Source organism: Glycine max, chromosome 7 (assembly GCF_000004515.6).
Source record: "Glycine max cultivar Williams 82 chromosome 7, Glycine_max_v4.0, whole genome shotgun sequence".
In the NCBI taxonomy this organism is placed as follows: Eukaryota; Viridiplantae; Streptophyta; class Magnoliopsida; order Fabales; family Fabaceae; genus Glycine; species Glycine max.
In genome coordinates, this window is record NC_038243.2 from 7,371,284 (window position 1) to 7,391,436 (window position 20,153).

The 20,153-nt window shown below is 32.8% G+C and overlaps 4 protein-coding genes across 11 annotated transcripts; 1 reads left to right on the forward strand and 3 right to left on the reverse strand.

The window, feature by feature from the left end:
• The first annotated feature begins 554 nt into the window (after positions 1-554).
• GA20OX2 (gibberellin 20 oxidase 2) lies at positions 555-3,481 on the forward strand. The gene is made up of 3 exons (XM_003528848.5): positions 555-1,371; positions 1,985-2,306; positions 2,809-3,481. Exons 1-3 carry the CDS (start codon positions 818-820, stop codon positions 3,121-3,123), a joined length of 1,191 nt encoding a protein of 396 aa, XP_003528896.1. The 5' UTR covers positions 555-817; the 3' UTR covers positions 3,124-3,481.
• Positions 3,482-8,116: 4,635 nt separating this feature from the next.
• Positions 8,117-13,581, reverse strand: LOC100812243 (glyoxylate/hydroxypyruvate reductase HPR3). 4 transcript variants are annotated; one of them, XM_006583308.3, is made up of 3 exons: positions 13,486-13,581; positions 9,226-9,732; positions 8,117-8,750 (listed from the first exon to the last, which is right to left on the reverse strand). In XM_006583308.3, the coding sequence occupies exons 2-3, from the start codon at positions 9,703-9,705 to the stop codon at positions 8,226-8,228; spliced, it is 1,005 nt and encodes a 334-aa protein (XP_006583371.1). In that variant the 5' UTR covers positions 9,706-9,732; positions 13,486-13,581; the 3' UTR covers positions 8,117-8,225. The 4 variants fall into 4 exon arrangements, with proteins under 4 accessions (XP_006583371.1, XP_014633341.1, XP_003529981.2 ...); XM_014777855.2 differs by having other exon boundaries at positions 9,226-9,742; positions 13,486-13,578; XM_003529933.4 differs by lacking the exon at positions 13,486-13,581 and adding an exon at positions 10,261-10,688.
• LOC100776237 (glyoxylate/hydroxypyruvate reductase HPR3) lies at positions 10,829-13,685 on the reverse strand. 5 transcript variants are annotated; one of them, XM_006583307.4, is made up of 3 exons: positions 13,486-13,685; positions 12,125-12,683; positions 10,829-11,593 (listed from the first exon to the last, which is right to left on the reverse strand). In XM_006583307.4, the coding sequence occupies exons 2-3, from the start codon at positions 12,605-12,607 to the stop codon at positions 11,072-11,074; spliced, it is 1,005 nt and encodes a 334-aa protein (XP_006583370.1). In that variant the 5' UTR covers positions 12,608-12,683; positions 13,486-13,685; the 3' UTR covers positions 10,829-11,071. The 5 variants fall into 5 exon arrangements, with proteins under 5 accessions (XP_006583370.1, XP_003528897.1, XP_014633339.1 ...); XM_003528849.5 differs by having other exon boundaries at positions 12,125-12,610; positions 13,486-13,623; XM_014777853.3 differs by having other exon boundaries at positions 12,125-12,669; positions 13,486-13,616.
• Positions 13,686-14,837: 1,152 nt separating this feature from the next.
• Positions 14,838-17,366, reverse strand: LOC100776772 (glyoxylate/hydroxypyruvate reductase HPR3). The gene is made up of 2 exons (XM_003528850.5): positions 16,790-17,366; positions 14,838-15,551 (listed from the first exon to the last, which is right to left on the reverse strand). The coding sequence occupies exons 1-2, from the start codon at positions 17,273-17,275 to the stop codon at positions 15,024-15,026; spliced, it is 1,014 nt and encodes a 337-aa protein (XP_003528898.1). The 5' UTR covers positions 17,276-17,366; the 3' UTR covers positions 14,838-15,023.
• Positions 17,367-20,153: the final 2,787 nt, after the last annotated feature.

Consider the following 20,153-nt stretch of genomic DNA (forward strand, 5'->3'; position numbering starts at 1 on the left):
GAAAAGAAAGACCAAAGAAAGTGAAATCTTATTTCTCTCATTTTTCAAGGAAATCAAAGTACACCAGATAGAAGTTCCTATGGAGAAAGATACGAGTCTTCCTATGAAGAAAGGTACACATCATTGTTTATTGATTATTTGTGAGAATCATAGGTTTTAAGATCCTGTTGGTTTTCTATAATTGATAGTCTAGGAAACCCTTTAAGAATTTTTACAGTATCGACTTCATATATTTAAAATAAAGTCTTTGATTAAATAAAAATGTAGTTGAGAAAAAGATAATTTATTAAAAATAATCAGTTAAAATTTTCAAAACAAAAATTAATCATGCTTTTCAACTTTAACATAAAAAAAAAAAAAGAAATGCCAGCAATTCTCTCTTAGACACTCACTCCTATTGACCCAAATACTCCCAACCAATAAAAAAAAAACACTAATGCAAACCACTTGTATGATGTGAATAGTGGCACGTATGATCTCCATATATATAACGGACACATTTCAGAAAGGGAGAGTGATAAAGATAGCAATCTAGCAAAACAAACTAATAAGATTCTCTCATATCTGTTCCCCGACTTCCCCAATGAATCCTCTCTTGGCCTTTCTCAATACTCTATTTCACCACCCTTATTAACCTCTTCCTTTGTCTAATTCCCATTCATTCTTAACACTCTTTTGATCTCTCCTCCTTCTCTCTCCACACCTCCAACCACTCTTTCAAACTTCCAAATTTCAACTCTTACAACATATCAAACAAAAATTCCATCAAATAATACACACACTTTAGCTGTTGTTGTGCACTTCAAATTAATTAAACATGCTAGTTCCTCATCCTTCAATGCTAATTGCACCTCAAAACACCGTAGAAAATCATGACAACATCATGGAAGGACAGAAACTACACTTTGATGGATCTTTGATGCCAAACCAATCCAACATACCCTCCCAGTTCATATGGCCTGATCATGAAAAACCATGCCTAACACCACCAGAACTCCAAATTCCACCCATTGACTTGAAGTGCTTTCTCTCAGCAGATCCACAAGCTTTGTCAACAGTTTGTGCTGAATTGAGTGAGGCATGCAAGAAGCATGGCTTCTTCCTTGTTGTCAACCATGGAGTTGATAGCAAGCTCATAGCTCAAGCTCATAAGCTCATAGATGATTTCTTCTGCATGCAACTCTCACAGAAGCAGAAGGCTCAGAGAAAGATTGGAGAACATTGTGGCTATGCTAATAGCTTCATTGGAAGATTCTCCTCCAAACTTCCTTGGAAGGAAACACTTTCTTTCCATTATTCTGCAGATAAATCCAGAAAAACTGTGGAGGATTATTTCCTTAATGTCATGGGGGAAGATTTCAAGCAATTTGGGTAAGATTTATAGAATGCAGTTTTCTTACACACTCAGTTGCTGAGTTTCTGACCTCTAAACGATATTAAAGCTCATTTTAAGGGTATTGTTGTTATTAACTTTTCTTCTTTTCCACAAGCTTCTTTTTTTCGTTTTTAAATAAATCATATGAATTGCTATGAAAGCTAAACCAGTGATAAATCTTATGAAAATCCATTAAGTTAAAAAACTTAGAATTAATTATTAGCAGCAACACATACCTTATGCTTTGCCTTTGTTCATTTTTTTTCCTTTCTCATCTCTCTTAGTATCTACACTACACACATATCAAGCACACGTATATAGACTAAAAAAACAGATGAATCATTGATGTACCCTCTCCTGGCCAATTTCACTAACTTTATCTTTTATGTTTGCACATGATATGTTTAATCCCCGTACATGCCGTTTTAATTCCTTTTAGTCTCTTCCATCTAAATTTATAGGAATTAAAAAGAGTATATATAAGGAATAAAAGAGATGATATTAAAACATAAAGTTCATAAAACAATTATAGAGATTAAATAAGTAATTAGACCTTATTTTTTTTCCTTAAAGAAGTACTTTATATATGTTTCCATTGATTTGCAATAGGAGTGTGTTCCAAGAATACTGTGAAGCCATGAGCAAACTCTCTCTTGGGATAATGGAGCTTCTGGGGATGAGCCTAGGAGTTGGCAGGGAATGTTTCAGAGATTTCTTCGAAGGAAATGAGTCGGTTATGAGGTTGAATTACTACCCACCATGCCAAAAACCTGAGTTAGCTTTAGGAACTGGACCTCATTGTGACCCTACATCCCTAACCATTCTCCACCAAGATCAAGTCGAGGGCCTCCAAGTCTTTGTTGATGGAAGATGGTACTCTGTCGCTCCTAAAGAAGATGCTTTCGTTGTCAATATTGGCGACACATTTATGGTATGGATAATATAATTACAAGGTTGACATGTCGTTTTTTGCATGATAATCGACACTCAATTAATTATTGATATGTCTTGTAGGTCCATTATGATGTCCTTCTACTAATGAACTTAATTACAACACTTGATATACATCAATGATAAGTTCACTAATTAAGATGAATTTACTTAGTTATATCATGCAACCATTCTTTTTTATTTTTTGGATGAACTTTAAGTATGTCTGACCTTCTGACCGAGACTCAGGAACTAATCCTTTATGATACTGTGATTTATTTAAGGAGTTAGTTTTTTTAAACATATGCTATTCTATTACACAAATTTGAAAATCAGATCATTGACCACAAACTTAAGAATTATAATTATCTGTCAACTATATCATACCATGTTAGAATTATAGTTATCTCTCAATCATACCATAGTTGTTATGCATTTTTTCTAAGCTTTGGTGTTAAAAGTTGAAAAAAATATATGATAATGTGTTGTGACTTATCTTTCAGGCTCTATCGAATGGGATGTTCAAGAGTTGCTTGCATAGAGCAGTTGTAAACAACAAAATTGTGAGAAAATCACTTGCTTTCTTCCTATGTCCAAATAGAGACAAAGTGGTCACCCCTCCAAAAGATCTAATCAGCTACGAAAATTCAAGAACATACCCAGATTTCACATGGCCAAGCCTTCTTGAATTTACACAGAAACACTACAGATCTGACACAAAAACACTTGATGCTTTCTCGAGATGGCTACTAGAAAAAAACAATCCGAACAGGGGTGCCCCCACAAATGTTCCATGGCCAACAAAATCTATAAACTGAGCTTTAACTTGCATCTGCTTGAATGAGGAAGATATGACATCATATAAAGTGAAAAAGAGGGTGCTTTTGGTGGGTCGACTTGTGAAGAAAAAGATAACAGAAACATCAAAAAGGGAAGGGCTAATCATCAGTAATTAGTTGTGGTGTTAGTGTTGGGAGAATCCTATATGGTGCAAATGGAAGAAGAACTGAGGCCATATTCTTTGGAATAAAGAGAGTTGATTTGTGTAGTGAAGTTATTCGATGTTGTCACTACTTATGCATTATTAGTTGTCTTGAACTATGTTGTAGTTATGTGATATGCATGTATGTAGAACTTTTAATTAATTAATAATAAACTGCATTGCATTTTCTGTCATCAGAATTATATGATTTTTTTATTTGAAATGTCCAAAAACATTAATTAATTTAATTGACTCTTAATTCAACATGCTCCAAATGCATATACAGCCAATTGACGGACAATGCTGGCATGTCATGCAAGCAATTTATCCAATCATATATTGACGTAGCTGTCAACTTCTTTTGGGGACTTAATAGTTTTATTTTGAATTTCTTTTTTAAAAAATATTTGGAATTCAAAGTTTCTAACAAAATTCAATGGAATTTCCTTTTAATTAATGAATTCTATAGAGAAATAAAGTATGCTAGGATCTAAAGTGTAATTTTTACTAAACAAAGCTATACAAGTTATTAACATCAAATTATATTTTATTTTCTAGATAATTTGAAACTGCATAGAAGATTATGCGTTTTGAGAGAGAAAAAAAGCAAAATAAAGTATAATTAAGACTCAAAAGCGATATATTTTAGTTTCATGCTAGCAAGAGTAGAACCAAAGTAAACAAAACAGAAAATAGAGTGTTCTGTTCTGACCCATCCACTCACTGACTCACCAAACATTACCTAAGAAATCACTCATTAAGGGTCAGGTATAATATACCTTTAAAAATAATCTCAATCGAATCAGATAGTCCAAATAATGAAAAACTAAATCAATTCCCAATGTTTTCTTCCTTTAGCAAATTTGAATGTTAGGGACAAAAAATGTTCCCTCTTATTTCAATCAGTTAGAGCAATCACCTCCAATCGGTCCATACTAATCATAGACGTGTGTGTATATGTTTGTCACGCACCATCAGCATAAAACTGAAATTTTTTTATTTTCCAAACTCGTGAGGAATTGATTTTTAGTATGAATTATCCAAAAGAATCATGTTCACATTTTTTCTAATCACATTCCAATTCATATTTTATGATTTTACTTTTAAAGAATATTTCACTGTCGCGTTGTATTTCAATGATTTCATATAAGTCTTGAATCAGTCCAAATGCTTATCCAAAAAATTGTATGAGTCCATAAATTTATGGCATGTAAATTAAACGTTTGTTCTCGCAAACAAGAAGTTACTTGTGTGTGTTGATTTATTCATGTTATTATGTTTTTTTCTGCACGCAATACTAATTGAAGTGAGAAATTAATTACGTAAAGGTTCCTATACCTCGTAGATAAGATCAATTATGACCCATATACTACAAACTATATAAAAACCTATATATTAATTGATGTTGTCTGAAATTTATTTCGTAGTAGTGAATATATATATATATATATATATATATATATATATATATATATATATATGCTCCAACTTGAAAACAAAACCTCCAAATCAACCCATGTATGATGTAATTAATGCGATTTCAAAATACTCTCACATGGTAGGATGCAATTAATTAATAATGAATTATTTTCCATCAGATAAGGACCGCACAGTAAGAAGAATATCTTATGTTAAAATCATCGCACACAAATTCAAAACTCACCGACTGGGGTTGGACTCATTTGGACTCAGTTGGTTGCTTTCATATCCAACACGACAAAATGTCACTTTAATAACGAGTTGGACACTGCATGCAAATAATATAAGCCATTAATCTTTAACTATAGCAGCAAACTTTTGTTTCTAGCAATGCAAGACCGATCGAGCTGTTCATGATTCAAGAGAAGAATTCATGTATATGCCATAATTGGTAAAAAAAAATATACTTATATCTTAACGTCGTTCCAAAGTATTAGAGATATATAATACCAAAACTTAGGAAAGGAAATATACCGTTATTTAATTTGAAAAAATGCAATTAATTAAGGCTAATTAATCTTGTCCCTTTCATAATTATATAATAATAGTTATCCTATATATTGATCATTATTCCTCTTGATGGAAATATAATTTTATTGGATTACTGTCACATAAAAAAAAAGTATTTAAATTAATCTTAATTTATTAAGGGCTGTTATCATGAGTACACATAATGAATCGCGTAGGTTGTATAACTCGAGGCTTAAACAAAAGCACAGCAGAAACGACGAGCCCTCCTAACTCAACATGTCAAAGAGAAGAAAGGGAAAATATAAATGATTAGAGATAAGCTCAAAATTATTTAAAGTATACATATCAATATCATTGTTCCCTAAAAGATAGTGCACGTTGGATTTACATCTTACATTTTGAACTTTATATATTAAGTTAAGTCTTTATGAATCAATTGGATACGGTTTCGTCCTTGACAGTGGTAGAATCGGTTACATTAAGGCTCCTTTCGTTTGAGTTGAAAGAAAGCAAAAATGAAGGTAAATGAATATATAGTAAAATGAGATAAAATTTATATTTTTATATTTTATTTTAATTCAAAATTTTCATCTCAATTTATTTTCTTTTAATTTCCTTTCATTCCACCATATTGACCCTAAGTAAAATTCTTCCGCATATAATTAATTTTCCCAAATTTATGAGCAATCATGTTTTGTAGTGACTGAATATAATAATAATCGGTGATATTGAAGATCTCATATCAATCAATAAGATTGCCAACAATGACAACAATAAGATGTTTTACTAGGAGTGGCCAAATACATAAAAAAAAATGTTAATTATATTTTTCGTTCTTCTAAATATTGAAAAATTTGAAATTTGTTCTTGCAAAAATTTTGGTATGTTTTTCATCTTCGTAAAATTGAAATATGTTATTTTTTTTACCTAGAACTAAAATATATTTTTCGTTCCTATAAATATTGAAATGTTCGAAATTCGTCCTTACAAAATTTTGAGTTTTTTTTTTCTTCAAAAAGTTAATTTTTGTTATTTTTTTGCTCGAACATAGGGTTAGGTGTCCAAATCTACGTATCATTCTTTCATTGGTTTCATTCATGACTATGTGAGTGAGTGATTTCTGAGGTTAAAAATCGCTACAAAATGAAGAACAAGAAAAATCCACAAATTAGTAAATCCCTCTTCTCTTACCTCATTCTTCCTTAACTTTCTTCATTTTCTTCATCCACTAGGTTAATTCAAGAGAGAAATGAATTTGGAAGCCAGGTTGTGAAGTTTGTTGGTGACGTTTGATTCCGATAAAACATTGAAATTGATATTCATAAGGTTGAGTTTGAAAGTGAAAGTGTTAGGTTTTCGGAAGGAAGAAGAATTCAAAGAAGAAAAAGAAGATAATGATGATGGCGGGGTCAATAAGGTAATGTTGGTCATTACAGTTGAACATAACATTTAAAAAAAAATGAACTCACTAATTGTCCCTCAAATTGGTAGCATATGTTAGTATGAGGTGTCAAGTTATGTATGTCAACGTGTTCTAATGTATGCCAACGTTAAAGTTGAAATGTGATATTTATTATGCACAAATGTCAACATTAACCTTTGGGCATTCCTGTGTTGGGCTACTACTCCCAACAGTGGCTTGCCCCCATTGCTAATCCTGATCTAAGTCAAGGAAAACTTGAAATGTTGGGATGTTGACAAACATTGTAACTTTTTTGTTCCTTTTATAGATCGGGATGTCAGTCTCAAATGTATATTTGGCATCTAGTATTGAATGAAATAATAATTAGCATTTTACCTTTTTGATTTCTTGTTGTCTATTTTATGTATCCTAAGTTGCTTGAATGACGAAATCGGATGTGTGTCTAACTTTGCTGCCTCTTCATCTTGGTATCTTTTATCTTCACATGCAAGTGTTGGCATCAGGTATCATTTGCTCTCATGAGGTGGGCAACTAGTATACTTACAGCCACGGTATAAGACCAACATGAAAAGCTGTACACTTGCTCTTACGAATTTAGGGAGCAATGCAAATGCCCCTATAGACTAGTTAACCAACAAAGTTGGAAAGGATATTTCTCCCACTAGCTTGGGAAGGAGGTGGTCTTGTGAACCCACCATCCTGGAAAGGGTTGTCTTGTAAAGTCATCAACCTAAGAATGAGGTGGTCTTGTGATACCAAGCAGCGAGTGCCGCTTAAGGCTTGCAATTGCACCAACATGATGTTGTTCCTTTTTTTTAGGCCATGGACAATAAGTGCCCTAAGATATATGGAGTTACAGTTACACCAACACGTAAAGGTGATGACTTTTGTGATTTTAGGATGAGTACCTTTGCAAAACTTGGGAAGTTGGTTAAGCCAAGAAGGTTTTCCTCTGCCTCAAAATTTAACTTTTGGTCCTTTAACTTTAGGCTGGTGTGAAATCATCTTGACTAGCATTGACTTGTTGTCTAAATAAGTTTGATTCTTCGATGTTCAAGCTCATTTGAGATGGAAAATGTTGACAAAGAAAAAATATCCAAACAAGCTCAAAATGGTTAGCTTATAAGCTAGTTTGACCACAAGTTTATTTCAGTCAAAGCCTTGGAGTATTATAACATCTTCCACTAGATGAGCATAATGCATGCAGAAACAAATCAGTTTCATTAAGGCAAGAAAAGTAGGACTACAGCTTTTGTAGCTTACATGTATCTCACACATCAGTTGAGCTTTCTTTGAAAGCCACAAACTTCACTATTATGCATGCATGACAAGAGTGTCTCTCAAATGCACAAGTAGATGACATCAATTGTTGTAGTTATAGAGTTATCAAAAGAAATGGGACACTGAATTTTGTTGGCTGCTAACTTCTATGTTTGGTAAGAAGTACACTCATAACTATTAATATAAAGTGATTTTGCCAAAAAAATAAAATATGGGTAAGACATATTTTTAGTTTATAGGTAATGGAAATGGAAAGAAAAACTCTAAAATAGAATAACATGAATTTAGCCATCCAACAATCGAATACTTGGTAATTTACTTGAAAAGAACAATTCTAGAGCCTCAGCTGCAAGTTCACATACTTCAGTGAAACCATCTGAAGTCAATGAAGCAGCATGTGGGGAGAGGACCACATTATCCAATGGAAAGAGCTCGTTGGGAACATTAGGCTCATTCTCAAACACATCCAAGCCAGCACCCCTTATCTCATCTTCCATCAAACACCGCACCAATTCCTTTTCATCAATTAGAGCTCCACGTCCAACGTTGACAATAGCTCCATCTTTCCCCAATGCCAACATCACTTCCCTGTTGATTAAGTGCCTTGATTGCTCGTTAAGTGGGCAACAAAGCACAAGGACATCACTATTACCAGCAAGCTCAACAACTTTAGAATAAAAAGGGTACGAGATAAATGGCTTCTGGTTTCTCGAATGGTACATAATTCTGCAACCAAAGGGCTCAAGCCTTTTAGCAACTTCTTTGCCAATTTTTCCCAATCCAACAATCCCTACTCGCTTGCCTTTAAGCTGAAACACAAAGCTGATTACTGGTTACCATTCAAGCTACCGAATCTTATGTTCTATTTGTCAGTTCTATTGAGTACTACAGTCATATAAGGTAAACAAATGTATTGATTGTCCTCTATCATCAAAACAAGATCCCACCACACGCACACACTTTATTAGAGATGCTATTATTGAAAAAGAAATGATAACAACACTCTTTATTGTTGATTGAAATTTATTAGAAATCACAAAATTGAGTAGGTCTTACTCCCTATTTAATGATTGCCCATTCAAGATTTTGTACTTTCCAATAAATATTTACCAATAGAAGATGTATTAGAAGAATTGTGTTAAAGAATGTGTTATTAGCACTCCTCTTATTTAAAACCTTCATCCAAATAGAAATAGAACATCAGAAACATTTGCACAATATACATAGACCATATTACCATAACATGAAAAGAACATGCATATAAATTAGAAGAATGAGAAGTACCTTGGAACCAAAAGAAAGGTTCCGGTGCATAGAAGGACCCCATTTCCTAACATGTCGATCAGCGGCAGAAATTTTCCACAACACATCAATCAACAACCCCACAGCCATGTCAGCAACATCCTTGGCTTGATCTCCTGGAACAGAGACAACCTGAATACCATGGTGGCTACACTCAACCAAGTCTATGTGGTCGGTTCCAGCACTGCTGGTCACAATGACGCAGAGCGATGGGAGGAGCTGGATGACATCTGTAGAGACCTGCTGTGAAGGGCTGCAGAGTATGGCTTGAATGGATGAAGGGTCAACATTTTGCTCGGTGAGGAATTGGTGGAGAGGGAGTTGTGAGGAGAAAGCTTTGAGGAATCGGTATTTGTGAAAGTTTCGAGCTTCAAAAGTTGGGAAGATTAATGGAGGACCAAACACAAGGAGTGGTTGAATCTCCTTATTATCAATGTGGTTGTGTTTTTCTGCCATAGCCATTATTGACTGAGATCCAGGAAACTGGTACTGTCAAAGACTACCGAAATATTTATTATTCCTTACAATTTTATTATTCTAAAAACAAATCACTGTCCAACTAATGTATTTTCATAAAAGCTTAACTTCACTTTATTTTCTTCCTTTTTCCAAAAACACATTATGGGGATTTATTTTATTTCAGACTAGTGGAATTTTTTATGATAGCATAGCATTGTTAAGGTCAGTTTGGGACAATTCACGAAGCCCCATTTCATCAAAAACATATTTTTTCCATTTTCTGTTTTCAGATTTTAACACGCCATGTATATGTAATACACATCCACATTCCATGAATGAGTTGGCAAAAACTGGAATAAAATTTAATACCCTTGAGGAAATATGTATGAGAGCTAAAAAAGTTGAAAAACCATATCCAAACAATGCAGAAGTTCCCAGCTGGACATTTTCTCAAACGGTTCACGCACTAACATTTTCAAACAATGAAGTAAAGTTTGATGCATGTAACGTCCTTAATAACAAAAGTTGCATCTAAACCAAACAGAATTAATTGCTTACCGGAAGAGATTGGCATAGACGGAGAAAGGTAGGGAGAGAAGGAGAGTGATTGGGTTTGAATTAGCATCACAACATTCCCAACTCGACCAAGTGCGGAGGAGAATCATTGAGATGTAAATTTAATTTAAATTATATATTATATATAATAAACAATTAAAAAGATGTGTTCTGAATTAATATATAAAAACTAGATCTGTTCATCGTTGTAGATAAACTATTGTTTGACCCCTACATTACAGAGGATATGTATGTGCGTTTGATTGTGAAAGAAACGGAAGATTGAGATATTCCCAATTTATTTATGAAATATCATGAAAATAATTTTTAAACTACATTCCATAAATTTTATTAAAAGGAATTTACAAAATAGTAATTATTTGCAACTTAATCTATTCAAATTTTGTATTTTACATTTAAATAATCCACATTTTGTAAATTATATTACATAAAATCACTCCACTCTCGCATTTGCTTAGGGAGTCCTGATATTCATCACCCCATTTTTGGGTGGGATTGGGATGGAAAATGGAGAGAGATAAAGAGAATAAAAGAATAAAAAAGGTACAAAAAAGAAAAAGTGATAAGTGTAATAGATAATAGAATATTGATAGTTGTACATTTTTCAAATGTACATCCCATGTCCAAATATATAAATATGATTAATTTTGATTCACAAGTAATTAACTTTTATTAGACATTTTAATTACTTCTTAACATGGTTAACTACTTGTGAAATAAATATAGATAAAGGAGAGAGAGAGAAGAAGATCATAACTCAGTCTCATACAAATGCCCTTAAAGATGAATTTAGTCATCCAAGACCAGGGTACTCCGGTAGTTTACTTGAAAAGAATGCTTCAAGACACTCTGCTACACGTTCACAAACATCATATATACGATGTGAAGTCAATGAAGCAGCATGAGGTGAAAGGACAACATTATCCAAAGGAAAGAGCTCTTTGGGAACATTAGGCTCATTCTCAAACACATCCAAGCCAGCACCCTTTATCTCCCCTTCCATCAAACATCTCACCAATTCCTTTTCATCAATTAGATCTCCACGTCCAATATTCACAATAACTCCTTCTTTCCCCAATGCCAACATCACTTCCCTTTTGACTATGTGCCTTGTTTGCTCATTTAATGAGCAAGAAAGCACAAGGACATCACTATTACCAGCAAGCTCAACAACATTAGAGTAAAAAGGGTACGAGACAAATGGCTTCTGGTTTCTTGAATTGTACATAATTCTGCAGCCGAAGGCCTCCAGCCTTTTAGCAACTTCTCTGCCAATTTTTCCCAATCCAACAATGCCTACTCGCTTGCCTTCTAGCTGAAACTCAAAGCTGAGTGCCAGTTATCAATCATGCTCCAGAATTTGATGTTTTAATTGTCAATTCTAATCAACACTACTGTCATATATGGAAAACAAATATATTGATTATCCTCTACCCACAAAACATCTCTTAACACAGTTTATTTTAGTTGAAATTATTAAAAGAGAAATGTTAGCAACTCACTACTTATTCTTTATTGACAATCACAAAATTGTGTAGGTTACACTACCTATTTAATGGTGTAACTCATGATTTTTTAGTTTTGAATAAATTTAAAACTAATAATGTAGTGGGGAATGAATCCTCTCTAGTGACATTTCCACTCATGAGATCATAACACTTGAGAATCTAAGTTTTTTCCACCTGAGAGAACCTTTTTACCTAGTTGAATGTGTTAGAAAAAGTGTGTTGGTAAGGGTATTACTAATACTTGTCTTATAAAAAATATTCATCAAAATAGAACATCAGAAACATGTGCACAATAATATGAAAAGAACATGCACATAATGCAGAAAAATGAGTGATACCTTGGAACCAGAAGAAAGATTGCAGGGCTTAGAAGGACCCCATTTCCTAAGATGTCGATCAGCTGCAGAAATGTTCCACATGACATCAATCAACAACCCCACAGTCATGTCAGCAACATCCACGGCTAATTGATCTCCTGGAATAGAGGCAACCTGAATGCCACGGTAGCTGCACTCAGCCAAGTCTATGTGGCGGGTTCCATTACTAGTGGTCACAATGAGGCTGAGTGATGGGAGGAGCCGGATGGCGTCTGCGGAGATCTTCTGGCGAGGGCTGCAGAGTATGGCTTGAATGGATGAAGGGTCAACGTTTTGCTCGGCGAGGAATTGGTGGAGAGGGATTTGGGAGGAAAAGGCATTGAGGAAACGGTAGTTGTGAAGGTTTTGAGCTTCAAAGGTTGGGAACATGAAAGGAGGACCAAGCACAAGGAGTGGTTGAAGCTCCTTGTTGTTATCATTGTGGTTGTGCTGTTTGTTTGCCATTGCCTTTGATGATTGAGTTCCAGTAAAATGGTACCATCAAACACTCCAAATATTTATTCTTCCTTTCAATTTTATTCTAATAGTATCAGAATTTTGAGATGCATATCACACCTTGTGGTCAGACATGGAGCTTAGAGAATGGCAAAGGAGTTCCACAAAAGTAACTCATTGTGCAATTGATTGATTTGAAAAAAAAAATACAATGAGACTATCTAGGCTCTATTTACTTTACAGATCTTATGACAATTAACAACTATTCCTAACAAACTAGAAGTAAGAAATAACATTTAGAATGTGGAAGCTAGCTCTTTTAAAATCACATCCTAGATGTGAAACCTAACAGGCTATAATAACCAAAAAACACAATCAAACTAACGTATTTTCACCATGTAAAGGCTAACGTTACATTTTTTTTTGTTTTCAAAACATGTTATGGGGGGATGTTTTATTTCAGACTGATGGAATAGTTATTGATAGTAGTGTTTACAAAACTAACAAAAGTAGCAAACATGGTAAAACTAAAGCTATCCAAAATTTAGCAATATGATATTAAGCACCATTGTATTCTATATGCTGACAAGAAACTCATGGCCATGGAGTTGTCTCTCTAATTAAGAGATAAAATGAGAATATTACAATAACCACAAAGAAATACTCCGACAATTTTAATAACAGAATAGAAGAATAGGAGTGGCCTTAAGTTTGGTCATTGAGGACAACTTAAAGAGTCAATTTACGATGCCTCAATTCACAACACCAGTTTTTCATTTTCTGTTTTGCAATTTCAACACACTAATTTATACCCATCGATGAACGAGTATGAGAGCAGAAAGTGGTGTAAAACGACATATAAACAACAAACAGAAATTATTGCTTACCTGAAGAGATGGGCATAGATAGAGAACGGTAACGAGAGAAACAGAGTGATTAAGTTCGACTTTAGCACCACTAGAGTCCCAACTCGACCATGTGTGGAGGAGAAATGGAGAATCATGGGATAATTTAACTTAAAGGGGAATCATAATTACATTGAAAAATGATTTATAAATTTCTACTGTTCTCCAATGAAAATTTCTTCAATTCTTTATTTATTATTATTCAATGACTTATAATTACATTGAAAAATTTAGTCCAATCAAAAGTAGTTATAAAATTTAAGAGTAAAAATTAGTCATTATTAATTTTATTTATTATGTGGCAAATTTTTGTCCGCCTCCCACCTAACAATTTTTCTTGGTTTCATCTCTGGATAAAATCTAATAGTTATCATCTTAGAATTTTAAATTTGAATCTAATACAACTCTAAAAAATTTAATTTTATCATATTACTAATTTATGTGAAATCTTAAATACTTATTTTCATTAAAACATGCTGCAAGAATCTAAACTATAATATATTAAAAACAAAATATGGTATAAAGGTTTCTAAATAAAATTATTTTTATCATATTGTTGATGAATGAGAAATCTTGAATACTTACTTTTATCAAGACATGTTACAAGAATCTAAAGTATAATATATTAAAAAGGAAACCAGGAATCAGATTTCTAGATAAATTCATTTTTATCATATTGTTAATCAATGTGAAATCTTAAAGACTTACTTTCATTAAAATATGTTGCAGTAATCTAAAATATAATATATTAAAAACGAATTTCTATCATATTGTAGTCAATGTGAAATCTTGAATACTTACTTTCCTTAAAACATGTTGCAAAAATCTAAAGTATAATATATTAAAAACGAAACAAGGTATAAGGTTTCTAAATAAACCATATTTGCTAGAACAACAGCTTTTTATGCATGTTGAAGCACACTACTTTCATCATACTGCAAGAGAATCAAAAAGTGAAATATTAAAAAATAATTAGCAACAAAAGCATTGTCGGTGTATTTATTTATATTTTTTAAACATAAAAATTGAAAATAAATAGTAAGAAATTTATAACAAATTCATGTATTTTATTCAATTAATTAAGTTAGACTCTCTTGATATATATATATTTTTAATTAAAAATACATAAATGTGGTTGCAAATTGATATTTTATTTGTCAATATTAGTTTTGTTGCCAACAATTAAATTTGGTTTCAGATTACTATCGTCCAGCCATTGTTATCAATAACTTTTGTAACTATTATTGGAGACAACCATGATATAACTAGAATAGGAAGATGAGCAACAGAGTAACGGCACAATAGAGTTTCCATATAAAAATGAGCTTAAAAACTGATCAAATAGAGCTTGCTTTATTTCCTTCCCTTGATCAAAACAGAGTTTGAAATACACTTGCCAAGGCACTTTGCAGAGATGGTTTTTGGAATAGAACAAATTCATTTAAAACTTAATCAGAATCATTGCAGGAATGTCATAAAATTGTACCACACGTACGATACTAGGTTATCAAAAGAACAAGTTATTGAGGCAACATTACAGGAGTAATTAGGGGCTTATTTAAGAAGAAGGCTTCTAAATTGCCTCCCATAAGTTCACACAAATTCATCATAGATTCCACAGTAAAAGCAGCAGAATGTGGAGATAAAACCACATTATTCATTGCAAGGAGTTCTTTGGGAACATGAGGCTCGTTCTCAAACACATCCAAACCAGCACCTCCAATTTCACCTTCCATCAAACACTTGACCAATTCCTTTTCATCAATAAGACCCCCTCTTCCAACATTGACAATAAATCCTTGTTTTCCCAATGCCAACATGACTTCCCTGTTAATTATGTGCTTTGTTTGCTCATTTAGTGCGCAACATAACACAAGAGCGTCGCAAGTAGTTGCAAGATCCACCATGCTAGAATAGAAAGGATACGAAACTGAAGCTTTTTTATGCTTAGAGTTGTATAAGATAATGCAACCAAAAGACTCCAACCTCTTGGCCACTTCCATGCCAATGCTTCCCAGTCCAATAATCCCAACTCGCTTACCTGCTAACTGAAACAACAATCCTTTATTCCTTATATGAATGAAGCTTCAAATAGTTTGTGTACTATTGAAATTCCCTCAACCCCCTCCCCTCCAATAAATACCACTGTTCATGCATTTTTTAAATTCTTTTGCGATGGTTTAATGCATTATTCAAGGGTATAATGTACCTACCTTTGAGTTGTCCCTTAAAAAAACAACTTTACTTTAACGTAAGAATAAGCATTTTCCCGCTTATCACTTTTAATAGATGGAAATTTATTGGATTAATTAAGTTTTTAGTCCTTAAATGTTTTTAGAATTTGATTTAGTCTCTAAACAAAAGTTTGACTGGTTAAAATCTTTCAACTTTTTTATATTAAAGTTTTTAATCCTTAAATTTTTGAAATTTTTAATTTTTAAAATCTCATTAAATAAATATAAATAATGAGTTTAAACTTCTGTTTAGAGACTAAAAATTGAAATTTTAAAAAATTTAAAAACATTAATCGATCAAATAAAAGTTTAGGGATTAAAATCCTTAATAAAATAAAGCTAAGTAAAAATCATATTTCAAAAAAAATTAAGAAACTAAAATGTAATTAATCCAAATGTATATACTAAATGTAGCTCACAAAACATAAACTCACTTTAAAATTAGTAATAATAAGATCACATCAGACACAAAATACATTTATTGTTTTTCATGATAATTTTATTCAAGTTAAATAAGATTGATTATAATAAAATAAACATGTAATCTATATCAAAAATTCAAAATGTGCACTTGAATTTCAGCTAGAAATTGCAAAATCATAGTGTGGACAAAAATTACAAAAAATTCAAGTTTTAGCCGACACTATGATTTGAGCCTGTCTTCTCAAAAATATTTTTGTCATGCAATCGTAGCTACAATTATTTTTTTACAAACTTCATACCAGTTACCAACATAGTTGGCGTATGCCTTTCATAATTGAGTAAATATCAAATCTCAAATTTACTCAGTGGCATCATATATATATATATATATATAATCATTTCTTTTTGAAAATTCTAGCCAGCATTTCCACCACAGTAGATAAAACATTAAAGATAAAAAGTTTTATAAAACATAATATTTAATATTCATAGAGTTTAACTTTTTATACAGACTCACAATCTATAAAATAAAAAAAAACAAAAAAAAAAAAACAGACTATATATCAAACAATTATAAATCAAATTAGATATCACTTAAAAAATAGTAATTAAAAATAAAAAGCACAAACCTTGGAGCCGAATGTGAAAAAATCCCAAGGCGTAGTGTCGTGATTCTGCTGAGTCCTCAAATACCGATCCGCCGCCGAAATTTTCCTCATAACGTCAGTGAGCAGGGCGACGGCCATATCGGCGACGTCCTCGGAGAACAGCTCTCCGGCGCCGGCGACCTGGATTCCGCGGCGGCGGCACTCGGCGAGGTCGATGTGGTCGGTTCCGGCGCTGGTGGTGACGATGAGGCGGAGCGCGGGCAGGAGGCAGAGGACGTTGGCGGTGACGGAGTAGGATGCACCGCAGAGAACGGCGGAGACGGAGGAAGGGTGGTGGTGGTGGTGGTGGAGGAAGTGTTGCAGTGAAAGGCTTGAGGTGTGGGGGTTGAGGAAATGGAACTTGTGAGAGTAGAGAGGTTGGAGGGTTATGAAGCACGTTGGGGGACCCAGAACGAGAACCTTTGGCAGGGCATTCATGGAGTTGCTGTTGTGTGCTTCTTCTGCCATTAGAAGAGGTCTTTCATTTTCGGGTCTGAGAGAAAGTTGGGCACGGAAGGGGGCTAAAATGTTTGATGGTCCATGTGTTATCTTACATGTAGAGACAAGAAAGTAAGAAAGAATAAAAATTATTATATCTACTTTTATGATATGATACCAAAATAAATATTAATCAGATGCTTAAATTTTAAAATAAATCAATAAATAATTATTTATGTATTATTATTCTTTTATTAGCATGCAGGGTGTGTTATGTTTCACTTTTTGGAATGTCTAATGTTTCAGAACTGATATTATTGGACTCGGTTTGGATTAGTTGGGTCTGCTTCTTGACTCAGAATTTAATGATTTATTGGAGTGATATCTAACTCAATGATTTAGTATTCTAATCGAATCAATGATGAATCTAAATTTAATAACATTGAACAGATCGAATAATACTCTATCAAAATTAATTATATAATATATTTTTGTACTCTTATTTTTTATAATCGTTGGATTTAAATTCAATGATTTAGTATTCCAACTCAATCAATGATCAATCCAAATTTAATAACATTCAACAAATTATAATGATATTATCATCTAACACAAATTGTTTCAATTTAAATTTAAGCAATTTAGCATTAACAATCAGCTACTTTAGCGTTAACAATCTCCAATCAGATGCGGTGGGAATTGGAAATTTTCCCTGGATGGCAGCAACGTCCATAACGCAGCGAGAAGGGATTTTACAGCAACAGAACCAATAACATCATATAATTCATGTGCCAAAATGCCAATAGAATCATGTCTAGCTGCAATAAATTTTATAGCCAAAACCAGATGGAGAAGCTTATCACGTGCCAAAATGCCAATAGACTCAATGTGTGCAGTCTAAGGTTCTATTTATAACATGTTAAGGATATTGCTTGTAGCTTTAACTCTTGGAGTTTTTTTAAAACCTTCTAATCTGAGAGACAAAAATAAAATAAAAGAAATTTTACTACCTATTTCTCTTTCCTTCAATTACTTAAATTAATTATGTTGTTTTTAATAGTCTAATTACCATACACAGCTAGAATATTTGTTGGAGGGACTAGCTGCATGTTGAAGTTAACTTCTTCAATTTGTTAGTTTAATGTGCGCCTGGTTGTTTTGATTGGTTATCGGCTGAGGCCTTTTTGGTTGGATTAAATAATTTCAAGTTTGCTTGAACTTTTTGGCAGCTGGTGTTGCTTTTATGCTCTGCTGTATGGTGTAATTATGCTTTATAGTCTTTTATGTTCAGGATCTGAACACTGTTTTTTTTGTCTGGTGTTGTTCATGTTATATCCAGGATTGGTGATGTAATTTTTCTGATATGCTTATTGGACACATAGAGGATCACATACAGCAAAAACTGAATCATTAATTCGTAGTGAATGGTGTCTTTTCTGTCATGTGCATTTAGTTGAGAAATTGGTGAATTGGTGTTAATGTGCTTCATTGCTAGCAGGTTTGTTATTTAATTTGCTTTTCTGATAACTGAGGTCTTCACCGATGCAATAAAAAATGAAGTTGGCGGGCCTCGCCCAGACTTCTATTGGCGTTGCTTCCCCGATGGGGTAGAGGTAGGAAAATTAAGTGTCACTGTATAGTTTATGTCAATATACACTACACTACAGGTTCTTGTTATGTGTTGTTTTGGTAAAAACAAAGTTTTTATTGAAAATTACGATTAAAAAATATATTAATAACTTTTTTTATTAAAAAATATATTAAAACAACTTATATTAAAAATATATTAAAAAGGCAAAAGTGTGTTTGTATTAAAAACCCCCGGGTGTGGCTGCTAAACTCATACATTGTAAATAGCTACTGTTTAATGTGAGTGTGAGATTTTTGTTTTAATTGTTTATGTGTTCCGTGATATATATTCAGTCAAGACAATGGTGATGTTCCTAATACAAATACAAAGATTTATGTTGGAGGAATTCCCTATTATTCAACTCAGGACTATTGCACTAGTCTTTTCTTCATTTTTACTTTTTTTTTTTATTGCAATAGAGCCTTTTTTATTTTATTACTATCAATCTCAGTTGAGCCTTTTTCCTTCATTTCTTTATTGCAATAGAGTCTTTATTTTTTTATTTTATAAATGACTCAGGTGAAACCCCTCTCTTCAGGGCTGCCAAACTAGGCATGCTTAAGATGGTCAAGTATATGGCCAAACATGCTCAGGGTGACATTCGAAGGCTTTTTGTTAGATTTGACAAACATTTCATTCTTCACGCTAGTATTCTTGGACAATTTTTTGGTACGTGTGTGTCTCACTCCTCTTATATATATATATATATATATCCCAATTGAGTATAAACTATGATAAGGTTTAATTTTTATTTTTCTTTCACGTCACTGTCTTTTAGTTTTTATACCTTTCATTCCTTATAAAATGTTGTCACTTAGCAATGAATAGAGTGTTATATATCATCTCTATTTTTATTTATAAGAAATAAGTTTAGTATATTTTATACTATAATTTCTTTTTTATAAATAAGATCAAGAGCGAGGTAGTATTATATATATATATATATATATATATATATATATATATATATATATATATATATATATATATATATATATATATGTGTGTGTGTGTAAAAGAAGAGATATCTTGTGCTTTATATTTCTTGTCTCAAGAATTAATGAGTCTTTTGTAGAACAGATGTTGTTATTTGGTTATTGAATATGGATGAAAAACTAGCCCAACACAGGGATATGAATGGAATGAGGTGTCTTCAACTTCTATCTTATATGCCGCTTGTATTTCGGAGCCAAGCCACTTCCAAGGGAGCCGTGAAGAATCTTATATATTATTTTGTACATCTCTGTCTCAATCATTTTCTACATTCACATATATTAT

What these genes read in the sequence shown, in the direction of transcription:
- GA20OX2 (XM_003528848.5), top strand. Translation starts at nt 818, where the DNA reads ATGCTAGTTCCTCATCCTTCAATGCTAATTGCACCTCAAAACACCGTA. An exon ending in GAAGATTTCAAGCAATTTGG is followed by an intron (nt 1,372 to 1,984) that starts GTAAGATTTATA and finishes GATTTGCAATAG; the next exon opens with GAGTGTGTTCCAAGAATACT. An exon ending in ATATTGGCGACACATTTATG is followed by an intron (nt 2,307 to 2,808) that starts GTATGGATAATA and finishes CTTATCTTTCAG; the next exon opens with GCTCTATCGAATGGGATGTT.
- LOC100776772 (XM_003528850.5), bottom strand. Translation starts at nt 17,275, where the DNA reads ATGGCAGAAGAAGCACACAACAGCAACTCCATGAATGCCCTGCCAAAG. An exon ending in TTTTCACATTCGGCTCCAAG is followed by an intron (nt 15,552 to 16,789) that starts GTTTGTGCTTTT and finishes TTGTTGTTTCAG; the next exon opens with TTAGCAGGTAAGCGAGTTGG.
- LOC100776237 (XM_006583307.4), bottom strand. Translation starts at nt 12,607, where the DNA reads ATGGCAAACAAACAGCACAACCACAATGATAACAACAAGGAGCTTCAA. An exon ending in ATCTTTCTTCTGGTTCCAAG is followed by an intron (nt 11,594 to 12,124) that starts GTATCACTCATT and finishes TTTGAGTTTCAG; the next exon opens with CTAGAAGGCAAGCGAGTAGG.
- LOC100812243 (XM_006583308.3), bottom strand. Translation starts at nt 9,705, where the DNA reads ATGGCTATGGCAGAAAAACACAACCACATTGATAATAAGGAGATTCAA. An exon ending in ACCTTTCTTTTGGTTCCAAG is followed by an intron (nt 8,751 to 9,225) that starts GTACTTCTCATT and finishes TTTGTGTTTCAG; the next exon opens with CTTAAAGGCAAGCGAGTAGG.